Source organism: Rhinatrema bivittatum, chromosome 1, assembly GCF_901001135.1.
Source record: "Rhinatrema bivittatum chromosome 1, aRhiBiv1.1, whole genome shotgun sequence".
NCBI classification, from domain to species: Eukaryota; Metazoa; Chordata; class Amphibia; order Gymnophiona; family Rhinatrematidae; genus Rhinatrema; species Rhinatrema bivittatum.
Window position 1 is genome coordinate 540,822,957 of NC_042615.1, and position 22,083 is coordinate 540,845,039.

Here is a 22,083-nt window from a genome sequence, read left to right on the forward strand (position 1 = left end):
TTTTGTCTAAGGTACCTTTTCTACTGAGCAGTATTATTTCAGTTTTTTAATGGTTAAGGATCAGTTTCATGTGTGATAAAAGTTGTCTAATAGAGGAAAGATAGACCCAACCATTTTAAGGGTTTCGGCCAAGGAATCTTTAATAGGAATCAGAAGTTGAACATCATCTATAGTCTTACTGGTCCCTGCATTCAGATGTCTGATTGAAGCCAGCAAAGGAAGCAGGCATAGATGTGAGAGACACAATTGTAGTATGACAATAGTAATTCCTTTTAAAATAGAAAAGTACAGTACCAGCATTGAAATAGTATTATGTTTTAAATTACACCAGCTTGTGGTGTTGTGTGTCATATACAGGGTGAGGATGCATTTTTCAAATTGCCTGGTTACAGGTGTGGTATACAATACATACAGAGGACCACTGAACCGGCTCAAAGGGCTCTTTGAAAAATGACCAGCCTGCATGCAGGTAAAAGTACGCACATCGTCCACACCCACCAGTTCTTACCTACAGTCTCCTGGAGACGTTCTGGGGGCAGGCTTAGGACTTTGCATGTTATTTTTCACTGAAAATGTTCCTCAGATGAAAAGCATGTGCCAGTGTCTTTGAGTCTTTTTTCCTTGGGCAATTTTCAAGCAGAAAATATCTGTGTCTACTTTCACTTTTAAGAACTGGTGCAAAAAAAAAGGCACAGGCGAAAGTGCAGCGGGCTTTGCATCAAAATGTACAGATTTTGAAAGTTGCCCACATTTCGTACAGAAGCTTCAGTTTTCTGATTCGACATGCTCTGTTTATAGCACTATACGTTTTTTCATAGAGGTGCAGAGTCGATGGGAGACCGCAGTTTAGAATATAGGGTATTCCTCGAATACCTGATACATGACACCAGAAATTCCATATTTTACCTATTTCTAGAGCCCTGGATGCATGAATCCTGCCTGCCACTTGCCAGTGGATAATACAGTTGAGTGAAGGCTGATACTTATTCCCACCTGGGGCCCTGTACTCGGCTGCTGTAGCATCCCTAGTCCTGGCTGGCCTGACCCTGGTTTGTGAGTTGAACTCAGATTTCCTCCATGGCAGCGATCAACTCTGCCGCTGAACCATTGGGCTGGCTCCAGAAATTTCACAATGTTTCTTGAGCCTTCTACAGCCAGTAAGGTAGGAGTTGAAAATGTCTGTGATATCAGCGATTCTGATACAATTATAGTAACCATGAAGTTTTCACACTTGAGTGCCATTGTGGTTACGGTGGTTCAGTAATGTTGGCATGTGAGATAGAAAAGAAGACATTTAGAGGAAAATTTGTAAGTAGCCTTTGATGCTTGTTGGCCCACAAGTACATTGTACCTGAGGGCCTGCAAACGCATTTTCAAAGGGAAATCCTGCACGGAAAGGAAATAAATAGGTGCAAAGGAAAAATATTTGTGCCCTGCTCATAAATGGAATATGGGAAATTAGGGAAAACTGCATCCTTTTTAAAGTTCTTTCATATCATTAAACAGAAGTCCTCTTGCATAAAAGTCCTTGTTGTGGCAAATATTCTCCAAAAGGTTTGAGAGCTAAGTAGTTTTTGGGGTTTTTTTGTGGAGGTTATTTACACTAAATTTAACAGGCAAAAAACTCCAGGGTTTGCTATAAATACTCATTGACCTAGGTCCCATATGATGCAGAAGGGTTCTCATTTTTACTCCAGTCTGTCCTCACTCAGGAAAGCATCAGGCCTTAGTTATTTCTGTAACTCAGGTTCACTCTAAGCCCTTGCAGATCAGACTCTCTGCTACCGGCTTCCTTTCTGGGCCAATGAAGACCCAAGTCCTGCTCCAAGAACAGCTTAAGCAGGGAACTTTTCAGCACTCAGCCTCCCCTGTAATGCTGTCCTGCTCGCTTGGAAAAAAATGAAATTCACTTCTGCGATCCCTTCATCACACAAGCTCCTGCCAGTGATAACAGGGGATGATTCTTTCTCTCTCAACACCTGATAGCTCTGGCCCTTCTCCAATAGCCTGCTTAGCTCTGATATAATTTTGACTCACTGCACCTGCTCTGCAATCATCCATGGGGTAGACAGAACTAGGAAGTACAAATCCCATTGGTGCTGTAACATCAGACAAGCCCCAATTGGTCCAACAGAGTCAGCAATGCATTGCATCATCCAGTCCTCTTGCAAGTTAACCCTCTATGCGCTGACTTCCCTTTGTCCCCTGGCAGACATACAGCGCAAGCAGAACAAAAGCACATGCAAGATTCAGATACCTGCACTTGGTAGTACAGGTTGCAAAGGGAACAGTTAGATTCTAGGTTCTTCAGTGTCTTTAGGTAAATGTCCATTTCTTCCTAATCCAAAAGTGAACACCATAAAAGGTCTTGCAAGCACAAGTAGATGTTTGAATCCTTTGTAGAGATGAAATGTATCTCAAAATTCATATCCCTCTACATATGAATTCAAAGTCTAGGTAACTATGTCCTGGAGCGGATTGCAGGAAAATATCAGACTTCCTTATGTGCTTTCTGTGCAGCATGAGTTTCAACAGCTTCCAAAACATGCCAATCTAAGCCTTGAGAGGTACATCATGTGACCTGTCGGAACCGAGCCAAAAACTCCAATACAAATTTCACAATTTCTCTAAAATAACTTAGTAATACAGCATACCCGAGAGCAGGGACATGCAAACATAGCTGTAGCCTTCTTTCTATTCATAAAATCAGTCGGATCCCAAACAAGTATGGTTACATCTCTTATATCATATCTTGGATTCCTGATCTGGTAATAAAGTTGCCAACCAATCAGCTATTGAGCTAATTGCCAAGTAATAAAACAGCCACATTGCCGGTCACTTTCAGGCATTTACTGTGTGCGTGTGTTTCTCTTTGACAGAAAGTTACACACAGTCTCTGTGTGTCTTTGTCTGAGAGCGAGCAAATGTGTTAGTGTCTCTCTGTCTCTCTAATACAGAGAAAAAAATGAAACCCAAACATCCTCTTTGTGTCTGACAGAGACGCGTGTGTGTGTGTGTGTGTTGGTGTGTTTCTTTATGACACAAAGACACACCCACACACATTCGGTTGTTTATGCTTCTGCTCATGTGCTCGTACAGTGAGCACTCCACTCCCACTCCAGCACTGCTGCATCATTATGTAAAGTTCTTGCTTGCTACCAGCTCTTCCCCAGTCTGCAGCCACCGCCCCCCCTCCTTTTCCCATTCCCAGCCCTTCTCAACACCCCTACTCTTTGCAGACTCACTGAGTCAGCTGCCCCTCTCAGACCTTAGTCCAGCCATCTCTAACAATGTACAAGCATTTCATCATGGTTCACCTCCCCTCCCTTTTGTTACTATAGCTCGGCTCCACTCTCCTCCCTCACTCCCTCTAGCTCATTCCCACTGATTGTGTGCTACACATATTTTACTGCTTTTATGGCTTCCCAGGCTCAATTCTGCCCATCTTCTTCAGGGGAGGGAAGACCAGCAGTGATTCATGCTAATCCGCCAAAGCTTAAAAAAAAAAATTGAGCCCTGGCCAAGACTGGGGAGAGACACTGATCCACAGCAGCACAGCTCCACATGGAATCCTGTTTTCCCATGTTGAGCCATTACAGCCAGGGCTAGTGCAAGGGAATTAGATGCCAAAGGATAAACTTGCAGCCTTTCATACATGACCTCACCCTCCCCTCATACACAATTAAAAATTATGCATTTACAAATAACAGACTTTTCATGAAAATGGATAAAATACATGTCTTCTAGGGTAAAAATATCACTTCTAACAACATGATTGTTATATTTAGGGACCTTCATTTTTGTTTTGATTTTTTTGAGGGGGGTTCACGGGAATTTATTTTCACAAGAATAAACACAGAAGAAAATCAATGGGAAAAAATTGCTCATTATTTTTGCAGGCAACTATCAGACCTTAGGCCTAGATTTATGAAAATGCTATAAATACAGCAGAAATAGCACCCACAAAAAAAGAAAGGAGGCATGGTTAGGCTAATTTCCCTGCTCCCTCGTCAGTAATTTCCGCAACGCATGCTGAAAAGGTTTTACTACACGCGGGGTAGGTTTGGAGAGGGCAGTTTTACATACACAGACAGAGGTACGAACAGCAAAGTTGACATCACTCAATCTAGGTAGAGAGTAAATTGTACAAATAAACTCCTCTTTTATCTTCCATCACTCCAAATGATAGAAAATTATTCAGTGATGTCAACTTTGCTATTTGTACCTCTGGCTGTGTATGTAAAACTGCCCCCAAACCTGCCCCACCTCTCCAAACCCCACCCAAGTTAAAAGTGCCCCCTCTTGCAGTGGTATAAATAGTAAAGTTACATACTAGTCTCAAAACCTTTTTGATTGCTATCACAGGCACAGTGCACAGGAAAACCCGCATTGCTGTGCGTTATGATGTTAGGAACCACTAACTCCACCCAAACTCCTCCCACTTGCATAACTAATGTGATATTAGCAAGTGCTGCACTATTTAATGCTAAATGATAAATGACCCTGTTAGTTTGGTAGACAGAAGAGAGGACAGGGAAAAACATGAAGCAGATTGATTGTTTAGAAGAGGGACAATCATATGTCTCTCTTCTAGACAACTTAAGTTTTAAGAATTGCGTTCGTTTAGTTTTGTTATGTTTTAGGTTTTTAGAGAAAGCCAGGGCCACTGATCCTTTTCCATTTCATTTTTCATGTGGGATGTGATATGGGTAGGGGAGGAGGGAAGGAGCACAACAGGAGGAAGAGTAGGAGCAGGGGTAAGAGAGCAAGAGGAGGGGAGTGAGAGCAGGGAGAAGAGAGGAGGGAGGCTGAAGGGAGAGGAGAGGGGGATGAAGCAAGGGGCAAGAGCAAGAAAAGTGGAGATGGAAGAAGGATATCAGGTGCTGAAGGGGGAGAATGCAGAATGGGAGAGAGATGTAGGATGCTGAACAAGGATTATGGGGAGAGAACAAGAAGGAGTGGGGATAGGGAGAGAGAGGTGGGATGTTGAAAAGAAAGAGGCGGCATCTGAAGGGGAGGCAGGAGAGAAAGAGGGGAGGTCTGGGGGCTGGGAAGAGAGGTCTGTCCCCCAAGAAAAGTAATGAAGGCTCTGTGGCCCCAAAATAATTCACAGTACTATGTTATGACCTACCAAGTCTTTGTTGTTTTTCTTATGAAGGATAGGGGTATGGATATGGACAAGAATGGTGGAAGGAGGAAGAAGAGCGCAAGCAAAGGGGGTGGGAACAGGGGAAAGGAGAAGGAGGCGCAGAAAGGACATGAAGAGATGGAGAAGGGAGTCCCCCCCCCCAAAAAAAAGACAGGCCTCTCTTCTCAGCCTCCTCCTCTTTCTTCCTGCCCCCAGCTCTCCCCGCCAGGATCCCACCTCTGATTCCCACCCCCAGGGTCAGTTCTATAACGAGGCTGGGTGAGGCAGCCACCTCAGGTGGCAAGATTTTGAAATGGCAAAGTGACCCCCAAAACTTCCTGCCCTGGCCTCCTCACCCTGCATTGAAGCAAACACCAGCACTGGCTGGAAAATCTGCAATGCTGGCGGCACAGAGAAGTGACATGTGGCGGGGGTCCTACTCCCCACCAGAAATAGGAAGGTTCCACATGGCATGGACAAGTGATGTGCTGGCAGGATTCCCACTCCCCACCAGCGATAAAGATCCTGCACAGCGCAGAAAAGTGATGTGTTGATGGGGTTTCTACTCCCCACCAGCAAAAGCAAGGTCCCATGGTGGAAGAAGAGGACCTCTGGTGCAGCTGGAGAAGAGGTCCAAAATGTGTGCATGTGTGTGTGTGTGTGAGAGAGAGAGAGTGAAAGACTGGCCCTATGAAAGTGAGTGTCTTTGTGTGAGAGAGACTGTGTATGAGAGAGTGGCTGTGTGTATGAGATAGCATCTGAGTGTGTGTGTGTGTGTGAGTGAGAGTGTGCTTGTGTTTGTGTGTGTGTATGAGAGAGGGTGCCCATAAATGTGTTATGTGTATGAGAGGGGAGTGTATATCAGAGGGTGTGTGTGTGTGTGTGTGTGTGTGTGTGTGTGTGAGTGTATGTGTATGACAGGGTATCTGTGTGTGTGTTCAAGGTGGCCTCTGGATGTGCATGTGTGTATCTGTGAGTGCCTGTGTAAGTGTCTGTGAGAGACAATGCCTGTGCCTGTGCATGATTCTGAGAGAGAGTGCCTGTGTCTGTGCAATTGTGTGTGTGCCTGCCTGTGTATGTCAGAGAGGTTAAAGTTTGTGCATCCTCCTCCAATCCATGACAATCTCAGGATGAGTGGAAGTCTAAAGTTCCCAGGTATGGACAGCTGGATATTTTATTTATCCTTAATTTTAATTATTGGAATGGGATGTGTCTGCTATTTTGAAATATTTTATTAGTGTTTGGTACTTTTTTAACTGTTTATGTTTTTTTAATTATTGAATGCTCTATTCATCAGCTGATTTGACATATTTTTTTTATTGTATGTTTAATGTTTTATATTTCTTGATTGTATTTGCGTTGCAGACAGAGTTTTATTTCTTGTGATTTCCAGTTCAGTTTTTGTCTGTATGTTTCTATTTATAATTTATGGTCTCTTTATTCTATATTCAGTGAGGGTCTGTCTGTGTCCTGCATGTGTGACTGAGGTTATGTACTCTGCTGTAGGATTTACAACAACCTGGCTTTAATCTGTTTTCCTTATAGGAGGTGTATTGGTGTTTAGGGCCTGATGTAATATTTGCAGTATGTTTTTCATAAGTTGAATGCTGGCAGACATGATATGGAAGGCTTACTATACTGGAATTGTAGTTCAGTTTATTCCCGGCTTTCTGTGGGCCACATCCACACCCAGTGCACTTTACCATAGGTCTAATACCATATGGGATCCAGTATCTGCTTTGATTATTTATTTATTTATTTATTTAATGTCTTTTTTATACCGATAACCGTTCACACTATGAGAAAAGTAATTTATTAAGCCTATTAAATGAATATTATTGAAAGTGCCCTTTTTGCCATGCATGTAAATATAATATACATGTTGTTGTAAGTGATATTTTTTTTTTCAGAAGACTGTACTTTGAATGGCCCTTTTCCATATGCAATCTCCCTTTTTAGGTTAGGAAAGTGGTTAATAATTTTTAAAATGGAAAAGAATGCATAATTTGTAATTGTGTGGGGAGGGGAGGGAAGGGGGAATTAAAGAACCGGGACCTGCGCAGGGGGGACCGCTGCGAGCCGCTTTCGCCGCCAGCTGCCCCCTCCGGAGGGCGGCAGAGAAGGGAAGGGGCTGAAAAGCAACAAAAGGTAAGTTGGCACATGTCGAGCCGCTTCGGGAGGAGGGGATTTTCGGTTTTTAGGTTTTCCTGGGTTAAAGTTGGGATCCACTTCCTGGTGCCTGTCATTTCAAATGTCATTTGAAATGACAGGTACCAGCGCACCCAGGATACTGTATAGGCGCTGTAATAAGCGCCTATACAGTAAAATGGTTTGCGCAGGCCTAACGCTTCGCCTAACGCTTTGCAGACGCGGCTTGCATTTGCAAGCTATTTAAATAGAGTATTGAGCGGTATGTGATCAGAACAGTGCATGGGGCAAACGAGGGTGCGCCCGGCACTGCCGCACTCTTTCTAACGCGGCCTTACTGTATCGACCCGAGAGTAAGTTCTAACAGCCATCGGAGACAGTTTCAGTGCTGGCTACCGAGGGCCAGGCGCCAATACTTCCATGCCGGAATGAACGCCCGCTCCACCGACTACCATTTTTGACAGGTATCGGCGGGCCTGCAGGGGGGGGGCATGGGGATGTTATTGCGTCCATGTTCGGGGGGGGGGGGGGGGGCAGGCGGCGGTTATCCCCATTCTCTTTTCTTTCTTTTCCACTTAACCTGGCTCTGCCACTGCAACGCGTGGCCGGGTACAGCTAGTTAAACATAAAATGCTAAAAATATTGATATATGTTAACAAATGATTACAAATAAACAAAATTAAAACAAAGGACCTTAAAATGGGTTGAAACAGTCTTCCTGATAAAAGTTTTAAAACCTCACAGCTGAATAACACCCAATAATTAAAATCAATACAGGGTTTTAAAAAATCTCTCACACGCCATATCTAGGAACTTTTGATTCCAGTCACCTTGAGATTGTTGTGCATTAGCTGGGGGTGGGGGCGTGCACAAACTTTCTCTTCAGCTTGGAGAAGAGACAGCTGAGAGGAGATATAATAGAGGTCTATAAAATTATGAGTGGGATGGAACGAGTAAACATTAATCAGTTGTTTACTCTTTTGAAAAGTACAAAGACCAGGGTCACACAATGAAGTTACTGGATGATAATACATTTACAACTAATAAGAGAAAACATGTTTTTAATGCATGCATAATTAAGTGTTGGAAGTCATTGCCAGAGCATGTGGTGAAATCTATTAGTACAGCTGCATTTAAAATAGTTTGGACAAGTTCCTGGAGGAAAAGTCCATTAACTATTATTAAGGTAGACTTGCAGAAATCCATTACTTATTCTTGGGATAAGCAGCTTGGAATCTGTCTACCTCTTGGGATCCTGCCAGATACTTGTGATCTGGATTGACCACTGTTAGAAACAGGATTTGATGGACCCTTGATTTGACCCAGTATGGCAGATCTTATGTTCACCCACACACACAGGCAAGCTCTCACTCTCACATGCTCTCCCACATACAAGTTCCCAATGCTCTCCCACACACACACACACACACACACAAGCTCTCACATGCTCTCCCACACACACAAGCTCTCACATGCTCTTCGCACATACACACATGCTCTCACATACACTTCCTGGCCTCCCCGATGATCTCTGATGTAATTCACTTCAGCTGCACAATGTGCAGCATCCCTGCGGCCTCCTGCCATCTTCAACTGCTGGTGGTTTGGCCTGCATGGGTAGCTCTGTAAGCTCCTGAAATCTTCAGCCATTGGCAGTTTTGTTCCATTGGTGGCCCTGCAGCCTCCTCCCGGCTTCAGCCACCAGTGGTTTGGGCTCCGCTAGTGACCCTGTGGCCTTCAGCCGGTAAGTGTGGGAAATGCAGGAGAGATTTCTTCAGTTGATCTCTTCAAAATGTACCATAGCATCGGGAAAAGGTGAGGGTAATCTATGATTACCCCAGAGCTGTACAGACATACAACCACATGAATGCTAGCAATGGAGTAAACTGGCCTCCACACACATGCTTTAACTTAACTCCTGCCCTGACTCAGGCACTAAAATCCCACATACAAAAACCCGCACTAACCAATGTACGGTTCCCTGCTAGCCCATAAATAGTTAATTGGCTCCTTTGCACGCCATTTGCATGCACTCATGCAAAACCAGCCACAGGTTTATGCATGCATTTTTCCCGTGCTGACCACTTTATTATATGGATGCATAAAACTAGCGTAGGAAAAACACACTCAAAAACTCACACAAGTACATGCAAAAACCCGCAACAGCTTTAGCGCAGCTTAAAGGGGTACGATGGACGTATTCCAGGGACAGGGCTAAACCTCAGCTGGTGAGTGCACATATTGAGCACTCTACACACGTCTGGTTGGAAAAATTGCTATCCTGTCTTTAACCAGGTACAGATACATCTGTAACTTTACCCACTGTGTAAATCCTACTAAATATCAGGAATAGTTACGAGCATAACAACTCCTGGATAAATTTTGCTGCTGATCAGTTTTTTTAATATTGATCTCAGAGCAGAGAGCATGTGTAACCCCAGCTCCAGGTGCAGTTCTAGCATCGATGGGGGCCATAAAAGAATTCAATGTCTTTAGGGGATGAATCACACAGGCCACATCTTTTACTGTCTCTTTCCCCAAGGCCTGAGTCCTTTGTTGTTGGGGAAAAGGAATTTCCTTTCAGGGGTGACTTCTCTGTACTTTCTTTTTCCTGAGAGAGGTGTATTTTCCCTTTACTGTCTGTGCTCTGCTTGCCCAGAAAATACATTGGAGCCACTGGTTGATGTGACGGGGTCTATATACCAGCCCGGGAAGGTAAGCCAAAACCCCAGAAACAAACACTCCCTGGAACCAAAAACCCTAGGGAAGGGGAAGAAAAACCAGGCAACACAGAGTCAGAGAGTCACACTGGTTCCTTCCCCCTGTAGCATCAGAGAAAGCAGAGACCCAGGTGTCGGAAAAGGAGGATGGGTACTGTCACGATCAGGTCCCTCCGCTCAGCGTGCTGTGGGGCTTTGCTGGGCTTCAGGCCTCTGGCTTCGCTCCTATGACACGTCTTGTCCCCTTGCACAGCTCAAGCATAGCGCTGCTATGGACTCCTCACAGCCTCTAGTCAGAGTGCCAGGCCCAGTCCTGGCACTCCCAAGCAGTACACAGAAAAAGGATCTTAATCAATAAGGAGTTTAATGTGGTGCTGTAGCTCAGCGGCTGCAGCCTTATATTAATGCGGGGTTGTCCTTACAAGCCCCAGGGTACACAGCATTTAAAACACAATTCCCTTCCCGCCTGTCTCATACATCCATACAGCAATACAGGATTTACCATCCCCCAACCTCCTGGTTATTCCACCTCCATAGAGGAACAGCTGGAGCTTTCCTCTCCCCAGCTTACCTCCATCTCCTCCTCCAGAGACTCCGAGGAGCCGGGCTTTTGTGGCCAGGTCCACCACGGGGGCACGCCCTCTTCTTCAGCCTCCATAGAGCATGCTGAGTCATAGGGATCAGTCCCAATTTCCTCCACCTGTTCCTGCTCAGGCTCCAGCCAGGGGTCAGGTGTTGGTTCGGGGAACCTGGGAAGTGTAGTCTTTGCTACCTTCCTCAGCGCCCTCCGGTGGCTAAGTTTGGTACCACTAGCTTCTGCTCGGCTGTGTCTCAGCTGTTTCTGCCCCGGGCCAGGTCGTACTGCATCACAGTACCCATGGAGTCTCCTCCCCTGGCTACCAGGGGAGGAGACTCCATCCTATAAAAAGGAGTCAAAGCCAGAGCAGTTTCAGTCTCTTTCTGGGGACTGAGGAGGATGGATTGGGACCTTCGCTACCTAGTCCTTTTGGAGGACTTTGTTACTGTAAGCTGCCTCTCCAGGAAAAAGGACAGCCAATCCACAAGAACCTGGAAAGTACCCAAAAATTAAGTCTGGATTCAAAATCTTCCTTTTGTTTTTGAATTTGTTTTCCTTTTTGCTGAGAACTCTTTGCTAAAACTGCCAAGCGGGTGGAGTTATCTCTGGGGGAAAGTTGTGAGAACCCAGAGGTATGAAGGTGGTGGCAGTTAGGCCTGTAGGGCCAAACTTAAGTTTCTTGGGGACTTATTTTTGGATAATTTTTGTTGTCTGGTCTATTTCTTTTGGGTGCAGTGGACTAGAATATAAAGACTGAGCTTGAAGGGAATGGAACAGCTCCCCTATGAGGAAAGACTATAGAGGTTAAGACTTCAGCTTGGAGAAGAGACGGCTGAGGGGGGATATGATAGAGGTGTTTAAAATCATGAGAGGTCTAGAATGAGTTAATGTAAATCAGTTATTTACTCTTTCGGATAATAGAAAGACTAGGGGGCACTCCATGAAGTTAGCATGGGGCACATTTAAAACTAATCGGAGAAAGTTCTTTTTCACTCAACGCACAATTAAACTCTGGAATTTGTTGCCAGAGGATGTGGTTAGTGCAGTTAGTGTAGCTGTGTTTAAAAAAGGATTGGGTTAAGTTCTTGGAGGAGAAGTCCATTACCTGCTATTAATTAAGTTGACTTAGAAAATAGTCACTGCTATTACTAGCAACAGTAGCATGGAATAGACTTAGTTTTTGGGTACTTTCCAGGTTCTTGTAGCCTGAATTGGCCACTGTTGGAAACAGGATGCTGGGCTTGATGGACCCTTGGTCTGACCCAGTATGGCATGTTCTTATGTCCAAAGCAGGTGTCAAAACTGTGTGTTTCCTCGCCATTAGAACCATTGAATGTGTCAAGCTCTCGCAAAATCTTAATATTTTTTTCGGCATTCCCATGATATGTTAGCCCCTTCCATTGTACATTTAAGACAGAGTGAAGAATGTATCACCCCTATATGACAAGCCTGAACAAGAGAAATCAAAGTCCTATGCAAAAATCTATACTGCAGTTCTCTAATATTAAGATTTGGAATAGAAGAGTATATACTTTTGCTAAGAATTTCTTCGTCAAGATCTATTGGAGTGTCCTGATTCCATATCAGAGTCAATTTATGAACAGTTTGATACTGTTGATACATGTGTAAAAATGTATAGAAATGTGACAATAACCCCTTTGTATATTTGTATAAACTTAACAGGGCCATAAATGACGGGGAAGATATTGGCAATTGAATATCCTGCATTATGTGCGTGTAGTAATACTTGAAAATAAAGAAGAAAATCAGATGTCTTAGACCCTAAATGTCTTATACCCTAAATCTTCTGTGCATTGTTGCAAAGAAAATAGTTGATGCGTATCTGATTCAATAAAAATCTCTTAACAACCATTCAGGATTTTGTGTATTTTGTCTACATGGGTTATCAGATATCGGCATGAAAGGGGTCACTGCCTCTGCCGGTGACATCCCTTTTAGACATGTAATATGATTTTTAAATTCCAGGGAAAAGCCGTTACTTTATTTTCAAATCAGTAAAAGTCTGTCTGTTAAACAGCCAATCACCCGTAGTCCTCATGGAGACTGCCATAGAATATAATTGAAAATTTGGTGCTCACATGCCACCTTTCTCCTTGAGAGTCAACAAGATCTTATTGGAGATTCTGGCTCTTTTACCTCTCCAGAAAAAGCACCCTATTGATATCTTTAACGAGTGATGGCATAGGCAGAATTTGAATAAGCTGCAGGAGCTGTGGTACCAGCATTAGATTAACTAGTGTAATTGTACCCTGAAACGATACTGGAAGTAATTTCCAACTCTCAATTGTCTTTTGAAAACATTGGATTGTGGGAACATAATTAAGTGTACGCCAGCATTTAGGATTAAATATTCATAAAGATCCAAAGTATCGAAGCTGATCTTTTGCCCACTTAGGTGGAAAATGTACCCATCTTCCATGTAAATGCCCCAACACATCCAACGCTTCAGTCTTGCCTAAATTCAATTTGAAGCCAGATATTTCACTGTATGGCAAAAACAAATGCAAAGCATTTGGGAGAGAAATTGCAGCTTTGGAAAATAAAAGCAAAATATTTGCAAATAGTGTTTTTAGTGTCTTAGTTCCTATTTGAATTCCTGTTATGGAAGGTGATGTTCTAAGTTTACAGATAAAAGATTCCTGCATGGCCCTGATGCTGGATTTAATTGTATGGAGTATCTGCAAGGAAGGAAGCCCCAGTGTTTTCGGTCACTAGGAGGCGGTCTTCCATCCCACATTCTCCCCTCACTCTTCATTCCTCATCAGTGCTGCCAGTGGCTGCAGGGCCCCTTCTCTGAAGTTTGTTTTCTGTGTGGTCCTGGAGCTAAGGGAACTTTAATTGTTCTTCTGCTGTCGAGGACGAGGTTTAGAATCTGTGTGTATTCAAGGCTGTCTATTAAGATTGCTACAGTTTGAATCCAGTGACTCAATTGATTGTACTTTTATTCCTGGTATGCCAGAAGAATAAACACAAGTTTGATCTTGGAACCTTGAAAACACTGTATGAGGATTCCTTTGTTGGAGCCCATGCTTCTATGAAGAAGCCATTCAAGGTCTGTCTGAGAGGAGGGCAATGGTTCAACTTTGGGGTGCACATAGATGATCACAGAGGGGGAAAGAGTGCAGAAAAATATACAGAACTGTCCTCTGGTCCAGGTCAATATTTTTATATGAGCATTTTTATGAACCCACAGAGCTGGTGCCAACAGAGCTGGTGCCAGGACTGTAAACTCTTCTATTTTATGTGCCCTAGCAGAGTTTACATTAATTTTGAGAATCCTTCCGAACGATTAGAGATGAGCTCCTGGTGACACTCTGTAAGAGGTTCACATGCACGGCTCTCTTCCTTTGCTCAGACTGTAAATTCACCTTTTAAGATAAATAAAGTACTCTTCTCAAATGGAGTATTTCCTTCCGATATGGATCACCTCTTGATTCTTTTCTTCAGAATCCTCCTGGACTCCAAGGTCTACTCCCTCTCCCTGAAGGCCTGGGCTCTGCTCCCTAAAATCTCAACTATCTTCCTTGAAGGAGAGCTAGATGGGAACGAACAGAGAACCTCTGCTACACAGAAACTCTCCCCTCCCTGCAAGACGCCACCCAGTTGGGAGTGTCTAATACCAACTACATCCTCTTCATTACATCATGTGGATGTGTCTGCGAAGGCTCTTAATTAGTAAGAACTTCAAATATTACACTGCAGGAAAATCATATGGCAAAGCATCATCTTAGAGAGTCATAGGTTCAAATGCTCAATGTCTTCAAATAAAAACACTGGCCCAAAATCCATCATGAAGGTTTAGCCTTGTCAGAAGAGACAGAAAAAGAAGGAAAAGCTCTTGGCAATAGGCACACAATAGTAGCTGCTAAAATAGAGGGAAACAAGGGGAAGAGATTATTTTTAGTTGCAGTGGAAAAAACTAAAACCTCTATCTACATGGCAATGATTTACAGACTTTTGGCAGATGGAAAAGAGATCCAGGATTCTGAAATAATGAGAGGCATCATAAGAGTGACAAGCAAAGTAGGGTTGCTTCTTCAGTGCCTGTTCCGGACCTGTCAAAGTCCAGCTCCCTCCTGCAATCTATATTTCTAAAAACTGACACACCCGCACCCAACCCAGAAACCCATGGATAGGGAAGGTTATTAAGTACCCTAGGCAAACCTTATAGCTTTGCATACATGTGCCCCTCCCCCCCCCCCCCCACACACACACACACATTCCCACACCCTTTACAGATATAATCAATTAATTTATGCATTTACAACAAATTTTACATGAAAAAGAACATTCAAAAGTAAGTCTTCTGTGGCAATACACCTAAAACATGCATATTATATTTATATGAACGCCTGTGGTGTGAACCAGAAAACTCTGTAAAAAAGATACGTAGAATTCCTAAGGAATTAGACTTTTTGTAATGCATGTTGGGTGTGGCCCTCAGAAAGCCATGAATAAACAGAATTACCATTACAATATAGTAAACATTCCATACAAAAATAACCCTAACAATCTTATTTATGAAAATGCAACAGTGCACATATTGCACGAGGCCCTAGAACACCAATAAAACTCCTTGTAAGGAAACCAGGGTGCCATAGATCCCTACACAGGAATTACACGTCAACAAATACCTCACCTAAGTCATATATGCAGAACATAGACAGACCATCACCAAATACAGAATAAAGAGATCAGGAAGTATAAACAGAAATGTGTTGAGAAAAACTGAACTGGAACCAAGCCAGCCTCTATATTCGGAATAACAATGGAAAAACAAAAACATTACCATTACCATTACCATTCTTCATAAAACTAATAATAAAATCAAGAAATATAAAACATCAATCATAAAAAAACAAATATTTCATATCAGTAAACGAATAGAAAAATAAAGCTGCTGCGGAATCTGGCATTGGTTGCAGTGGCTCTGTAGGCATGGGATCACTGCGACCAACCACATGATTGGTTGGACCAGACTATTGGTTGCCCCAATAGGCCAATCTGCCCCCCATAAGCCTCCTGTTGTCTTTGAACAATAGGACTTGATAGAGTACCCCCAGAATATTGAGAGAGCTCAGGGAAGTGCTGACTGCACCCTTCACAGCTCTGTTCAATGTGTCTTTTGGAAACAGAAGAGATTTTGAGACTGGAGGTGAGCAGCTGTTGTTCCATGCCACAAAATTGTGTACAAGAATGTGGCCATTAACTACAGGCCTGCCAGGCTACCATCAACAGTGGGCAAAGTATGAAAATACTACTAATGGAAAGGATAGCGCAGTACCATAAGACACTCAGGAACCTAAAAACATAGGTGCAAGAAGGCGATCTTGTCACACAAACTTGGCTGAGCCTGTCAGTGAAGTAATAAAAGCAATAGATCAGAAAGGAACAATGGATGTCACCTATCTGGACTTCAGTAAGCTCCCCATGGAAGACTGATTAACAAAATAGCCAGTATAGCAGTAGAACAGAAAGTTGATAAAACCAAGTTATTAACTGCACATCTGAAATTTGCCTGATTCAGGTTTGACCTCAAATTATTTGCAGATATCTTATCACATGTACCAAGGTCATGTCACAAGTAAGGACAATTAATATATATTCAATGCTATCCAATTTATAAGGAATATTTAGTTACTTTATTTTAAATTATAGGTTGGTTTTGAGTCTTCTGACTTATTTTTATATAAAAAATCAATCCTAAGATACAACATTGTTTTGTGTCATGCTAAAATTTTTCAATACAAAACACATGTCATGATCTCATATCCTAATGGTGACAGAAAAAAAGCCCAATCCCAAACACTTAAATCCTTTCCCTTTGGACCACAGATTACTGAAAATAAATCGGCAAGCCCATCTCTACTTATTTCATTTGCTAGGACATCATGAATTCTCAACACAACCACGAAACCTACAATAGTCGTTCAAGAACTTTTTCCTGTATATAATAATTAACCCTACTATTACTTCCACCAATGTTACCTAACATTTTTTCAACTATGATACTCTCTGTTAAAATCCTAATGTTATTTTGTCCTCATATATTTTTCATGTAAACCGTTGTGATGGCAAAACCGAATGACGGTATACAAAACATGTTAATTAAATAAATAAATACACATTCTGGAAGCAGAAAACAAAATGGAGTCACCAAACCGCTATCTGGTAAACATCACTGGAAAATTCCAAGGAGGTAACAGATCTTTATGCATACAAATGTAACCCCACTGAATGGGACACATAAAGGGCCGGATTTTAAATGCCCTGCGCGCGTAAATCCAGCCGGATTTACGCGCACCAGCGCGCCTATTTTGCATAGCCCGCCGGCGCGCGCACAGCCCCGGGACACACGTAAGTCCCGGGGCTTCGTAAAAGGGGCGGGGAGGGGGCGTGTCTGGGGTCAGGGGGCGGTTCGGGGTGGGACCGGGGGCGTGGCACCAGCCCGGGGGTGTGGTCGAGGCCTCCGGACCAGCCCCCGGGTCGGGTGATGGCGCGCCAGCAGCTCTCCGGCGCGCGCAGATTTGCGCCTGCTTTCAGCAGGCGTAAATCTGCCAACAAAGGTGGGGGGGGGGGGGGTTTAGATAGGGCTGGGGGGTGGGTTAGGTAGGGGAAGGGAGGGGAAGGTGAGGGGAGGCGGAAGGAAAGTTCCCTTCGAGGCTGCTCCAATTTCGGAGCGGCCTTGGAGGGAACAGGCAACGCGCGCCGGGCTTGGCGCACGCAGGTTGCACAAATGTGCACCCCCTTGCGTGCGCCGACCCTGGATTTTATAATATATGTGCGGCTACGTGCGTATCTTATAAAATGCAGCATACTTTTGTTCGCGCCTGGTGCGCGAACAAAAGTACATGCTCGCGCAAATTTATAAAATCTACCCCAAAATGTGAGAGGGTCTGGCACATGTGTGTTGAGCACCAGTCTCTTGGGAAAGGTTCAGAGGGAGATATGGATCAAGCAGATACAGTAGTCAACCTAGGCCCAGAGGCTAGAAGGGTATGCAAGTGTCCTTAGCTAGTTAGGGCTCTTTATTATTGAGAATCCTCTCTATGGTCCCCTCTGACTGCTATTATATCACTTCTTGTTCCAATCCCTCACAGTTATCAGGAAAATATAGGACTCACTGAGGATATATTCCAACAAACCAAACATTTTATTTTCTGGTAAAACCAGCAATCAGAATATGAAACAGAAAAGAGGGGAAAAAAACTTCACTGATTAGATCAGGATACGTAGACTTACACAAATAGACTGAGATAGTTGCCAAACATACACAGGCCGATGCAATATTGGCACGCATTAAAGGGTGCTCATGATTGAGCACCCACTCCCTTAACCCACGATAATCCACCTCTCTGGGGCGTCTCCTCAGCAGCGGGCACCCAGGAGAGATGGCTGTCAGCTGGTTAGGAAAACAGATGCTCAGTTTTAGAGCATTTGTTTTCCTAACCTGACCACCGATGTACTTTTTTTTTTTGGGACATTTCTAATTTTTTAGTTCCTCCAAGTTAATATCGCCATGATATTAAGTTGGAAGAAGTACAAAAAAGCAGTATTTTCTGCTTTTCTGTACACTTTTTGGGCTCCTCCAAAATGAACGCCTGCTCCGGGCAGGCGTTAATTTTATTGAGTAAAAATGTGCGCCTTGCATGCACATATTTTTTTTTGTATGGGCGGAATAGATAATAGCCTCATCAACATCCATTTGCATGTGATGAGCGCTTGTTTGGACACGCCAACCCCGTTTTGCATCAGGGGTTATGGACATGCGTCCTAAACAGCCTGACAGAGTTTTACAGGTATAAAAGCTTTTCATGACTATATACACTTTGTTCCCTTACGGCCTGATTTTTAATCTCCCACGCGCATAAAAAATGGGGATTACGTGTGTGGTCGTCCTTCTTTAAAAATCTACCCCTTAGTTAGGGGAACCAGTAATAATACTTCTTCCCCACTCCTTCATATAATAGATTTAAGCATTAGCAGCAAGATACCATTTTAACTATCCTCATTATTTCTCACCCTCCACTATTCTCCTTTCTCTCTAAGTGGCCATGGGATCCACAGTCCCAAAATCTAAGTAGACATCACAAAACAATTCAGTGCTCATTACTCGTCACACAGCTTTTCTTTTTCCCAAGGCCAGAAAACCCTCTGTTAACTCCAGAATCTCTTTCCCCAGCTCTCGTCCAGGTAATAGTGATGAATATCCCTGGTGTTCAGACTCTCATCTGAGTTTTTCTACTTCAAACTCTTCTCTCTTCTTCATCTCCATTTTCAGGACTATGCGTGCTATGTATATTTTAAATAGTATGCGTGCAGATGATTTTAAATTCCTGCTTATGTGCGCTTGCAAGCACATAAGCACATATATGGGCACCCGCGTGCTCATTTTTAAGTTATCATCCCTGTGAACAGAAACTGCAACAGAGAGGTAAATTAAAATGCCACAGATTTCTTGGCACACATTAAAGAAATATCAGCCTGCCATCATGAAAAAGTCTGCAGATTTTTCTTTGAAACAGAAAGTAAGCTTTCATGCATATTCAGGTTAAGTTCATTTCATTCAGCACAAGGCAGGCTTAAAAACGATTGTCTCCATTTTTTAGTAGGCTCCTCAGATACCGTATGCCGACTTGGATTTGTCAATAGGCAGGCTAGGCCTATGCCTAGGGCAGCACATAGGCTGGCTGAAAATTTACTGCCTTTCAGCTGTGCTGAATCTCACTCAACAGAGAAAAGCCCTCTGCTTCTTGCTTCAACCTCTCCCCTCTCAGGCAGTCTGCAGGGAACAGGAGTGGGAGGGATTAACTGGAGTGGACAGAGCAAAGGGGATCATTTTGGGGAGAGTAGGACTAAAGCATCATAGGGACACCTGCCTCCTCCTCTCCCTCCCCTCCCCCTCTCTCCTTTTGGAATCTATCACCCAGATCCAGGAACCCCTGATCCTTCCTACCTCTCTCTTCCTGTGGTACTCAGCCACTTTTTCCACGCATTGGATTGCTTGCACATGCGCATATATGTGCATAATTGGGCCATTTTAAAATACCAGCTGCTCGTGCTCAGCCCATATAATGGAATAGGTGGGCCTTTTAACACGAGCAACTCATAAGAACATGCCATACTGGATCAGACCAAAGGTCCATCTAGCCCACTATCCTGTTTCCAAACAGTAGCCAATCATGGTCACAAGTATCTGGCACAATCCCAAAAGGTTGATAGATTCCATGCTACTTATCCGAGGGATAATCAGTGAAAATCTACAACTCCATCTTAATAATGGTTTATGGACTTTTCCTCCAGGAATTTGTCCAAACCTTTTTTAAACACAGCTACACTAACAGCTTTCACCACATCCTCGGGCAACAAATTCCAGAGCTTAATTATGTGTTGAATAAAAAGTATTTTCTCTTATTAGTTTTAAATGTATCACCTAGTAAGTTCATTGTATGTTCTCTAGTCTTTGTACTTTGAATGAGTAAACAACTGATTAACATTTACTCATTCCACTCCACTCATTATTTTATAGACCTCTAGCATATCTATTCTCCCCTCAATTGTCTCTTCTTCAAGCTGAAGAGCCCTAACCTCCTTTAAAATTCACCCCTTATTGTGTTCTATTTCTATCTGCACTTATACATCCCTATGCACAGGAAACTTGAGGAATTTTAATGAGCTTACAGTAATTATTACTCTTAGCAATTAGCATGTGCAGTATTTAGTTAAATTTAGTTAAATTATGCTTAAAACAGATTATAACATATGTAAATCCATAAAATATCAAAGAACAAATACCCCTAAATAGTGCCTCTTAAATACAATATTCAGTATTAAAGAGAAAGGTAACAACAAAAAACTCCCAAAATACAAAAGCTGTAAGAGTATCTCGCACAGTTATAACTCAGCAGGCGGCACTGGACAAGTCATCTAGATCTCCGTGGCTCACTAAAAGCTAAATTTAAAAAATAAAGCCCTCCTGAAAACTAGATACTTGTTCTGTTTTCAAAGATTACCAGGAAGATGATTAAAAAAAAAAATGGGGCCTGCATAGGCTAAAGCTCCCCTTCCAGTGCCCACAAGTTGGAAATATTTCAATGAAGGCAAATCCAGAGAGTTATTCCGTCAAAGAAGCCATATCCAGAGAGTTATTCCGTCAAAGAAACTGGAGACATATGGTGAACCAAAGTGAGAGCCTTGAACTTGTAACCTGAATCTGGTAAGTTAAAGGCCAGTGAAGGTCAATAGATGTGTGTGTGTGTGGCGGGGGGGACGGAGATGGTGTGGACCCTATTGTTTAAACCAAAAAACCATCCTTACGTTATTACCAGCTTGGAATGGAGATACTGCAAAAGCAGAATGCACGGCAGAGAGCAGACTTTGTACCACAGCACAGTTCAGCATCCTATCAGAAAACCAGTTTTTTCAGGTCCCTTCCTTCTCTGAGGACAAATTAAGGATTTATAATGCAAAGGGATTTCAACTGCCTTATTATTTTCTGAATTGCTGGTTGTTTTTCATTTTTTTACTTCTATCCTGCCCTAACACTCTCCATGAAGATCTTTGCTAGCAGAAAATTAGACGACTACAGAAATCTGGCCTTTTAGTGCTAGGTGAATTTTCCCAACTAATATTCTTCCCCGGCTAAATATTTCTTGGGAGACGCACCTAACAGTAGCCTTCAAAAGCATGTTTATTTAACTATAGGCTCAAGGTTCAAATTGTTGGGCTTAACTCTTTCATAAGTCTAAAATCTATGGAACTATAAATAAGTATGAAACCATTTTGAACCCAAATCCATTAATAAGAAATTATCAAGGGGGTGTGTATATATATCACTGGTTTTGGCTTCATATTAATCCTATTTATAATGCTTCTAGCAATAATGCATCACCCCCAGAAGCTTTGCACAACCTATTCACCTTTAAAAAAGAGAACAGCTATGACAAAGCAAGGAGACACAATATAATTCATACAAACCTTTGGGAAGTTTCTCTGCCAGGCTAACCACAGCCAGGACGAAGATCTGGAGGAGTGGAATGTTTGCTGCGTCTTTCATGGTCAATCCAAGAAAAAGCTCCTTTAAAGAAAGTGACTTAAATCCCGCGTCTGTTTCATTTTAGACCATGGCTTGTTACAAGCTCTTCAAACTAATAGCCGTCTCCGCAGCAGGCCCTGTTGGATCTAAGTATATTCAGGAATTCCCGGACTTGGCTGGTGTGATGGACAAGAGCAGCTGGTGCGCATCCACTTAGTTTGATATGAAAAAACGGAGCTTGTGAAACAAGAGAAAGCAAATCCCTGTAGAATCCTTTTTAAGAAAACAGTGAGCAAGACAATGCTGGATTCCTCTCCAAAGCAGTAGTCTGATACGGTATGCTCAAAATTCAGTACAATCCATTTTTATTAAGAGCTAAATTAGCCCATGTTGGTATGGGAATTTTAAATTCTGAAAAATGGAAGAAAGTCAGTTGGAAAAATAAATACCGTAG

General features: G+C 42.9%; 1 protein-coding gene across 2 annotated transcripts in view; it reads right to left on the reverse strand.

Moving 5' to 3' along the window:
• The window catches only part of MUSK (muscle associated receptor tyrosine kinase), a 235,091-nt gene extending 213,317 nt beyond the window's left edge, over positions 1–21,774 (reverse strand). For both annotated transcript variants that reach the window (XM_029614825.1, XM_029614815.1), the window contains exon 1: positions 21,572–21,774. In XM_029614825.1, the coding sequence (XP_029470685.1) occupies positions 21,572–21,650 (79 nt within the window). In that variant the 5' untranslated portion in view covers positions 21,651–21,774. The remainder of the gene's footprint in view (positions 1–21,571) is intronic.
• Between the last annotated feature and the right edge of the window lie 309 nt (positions 21,775–22,083).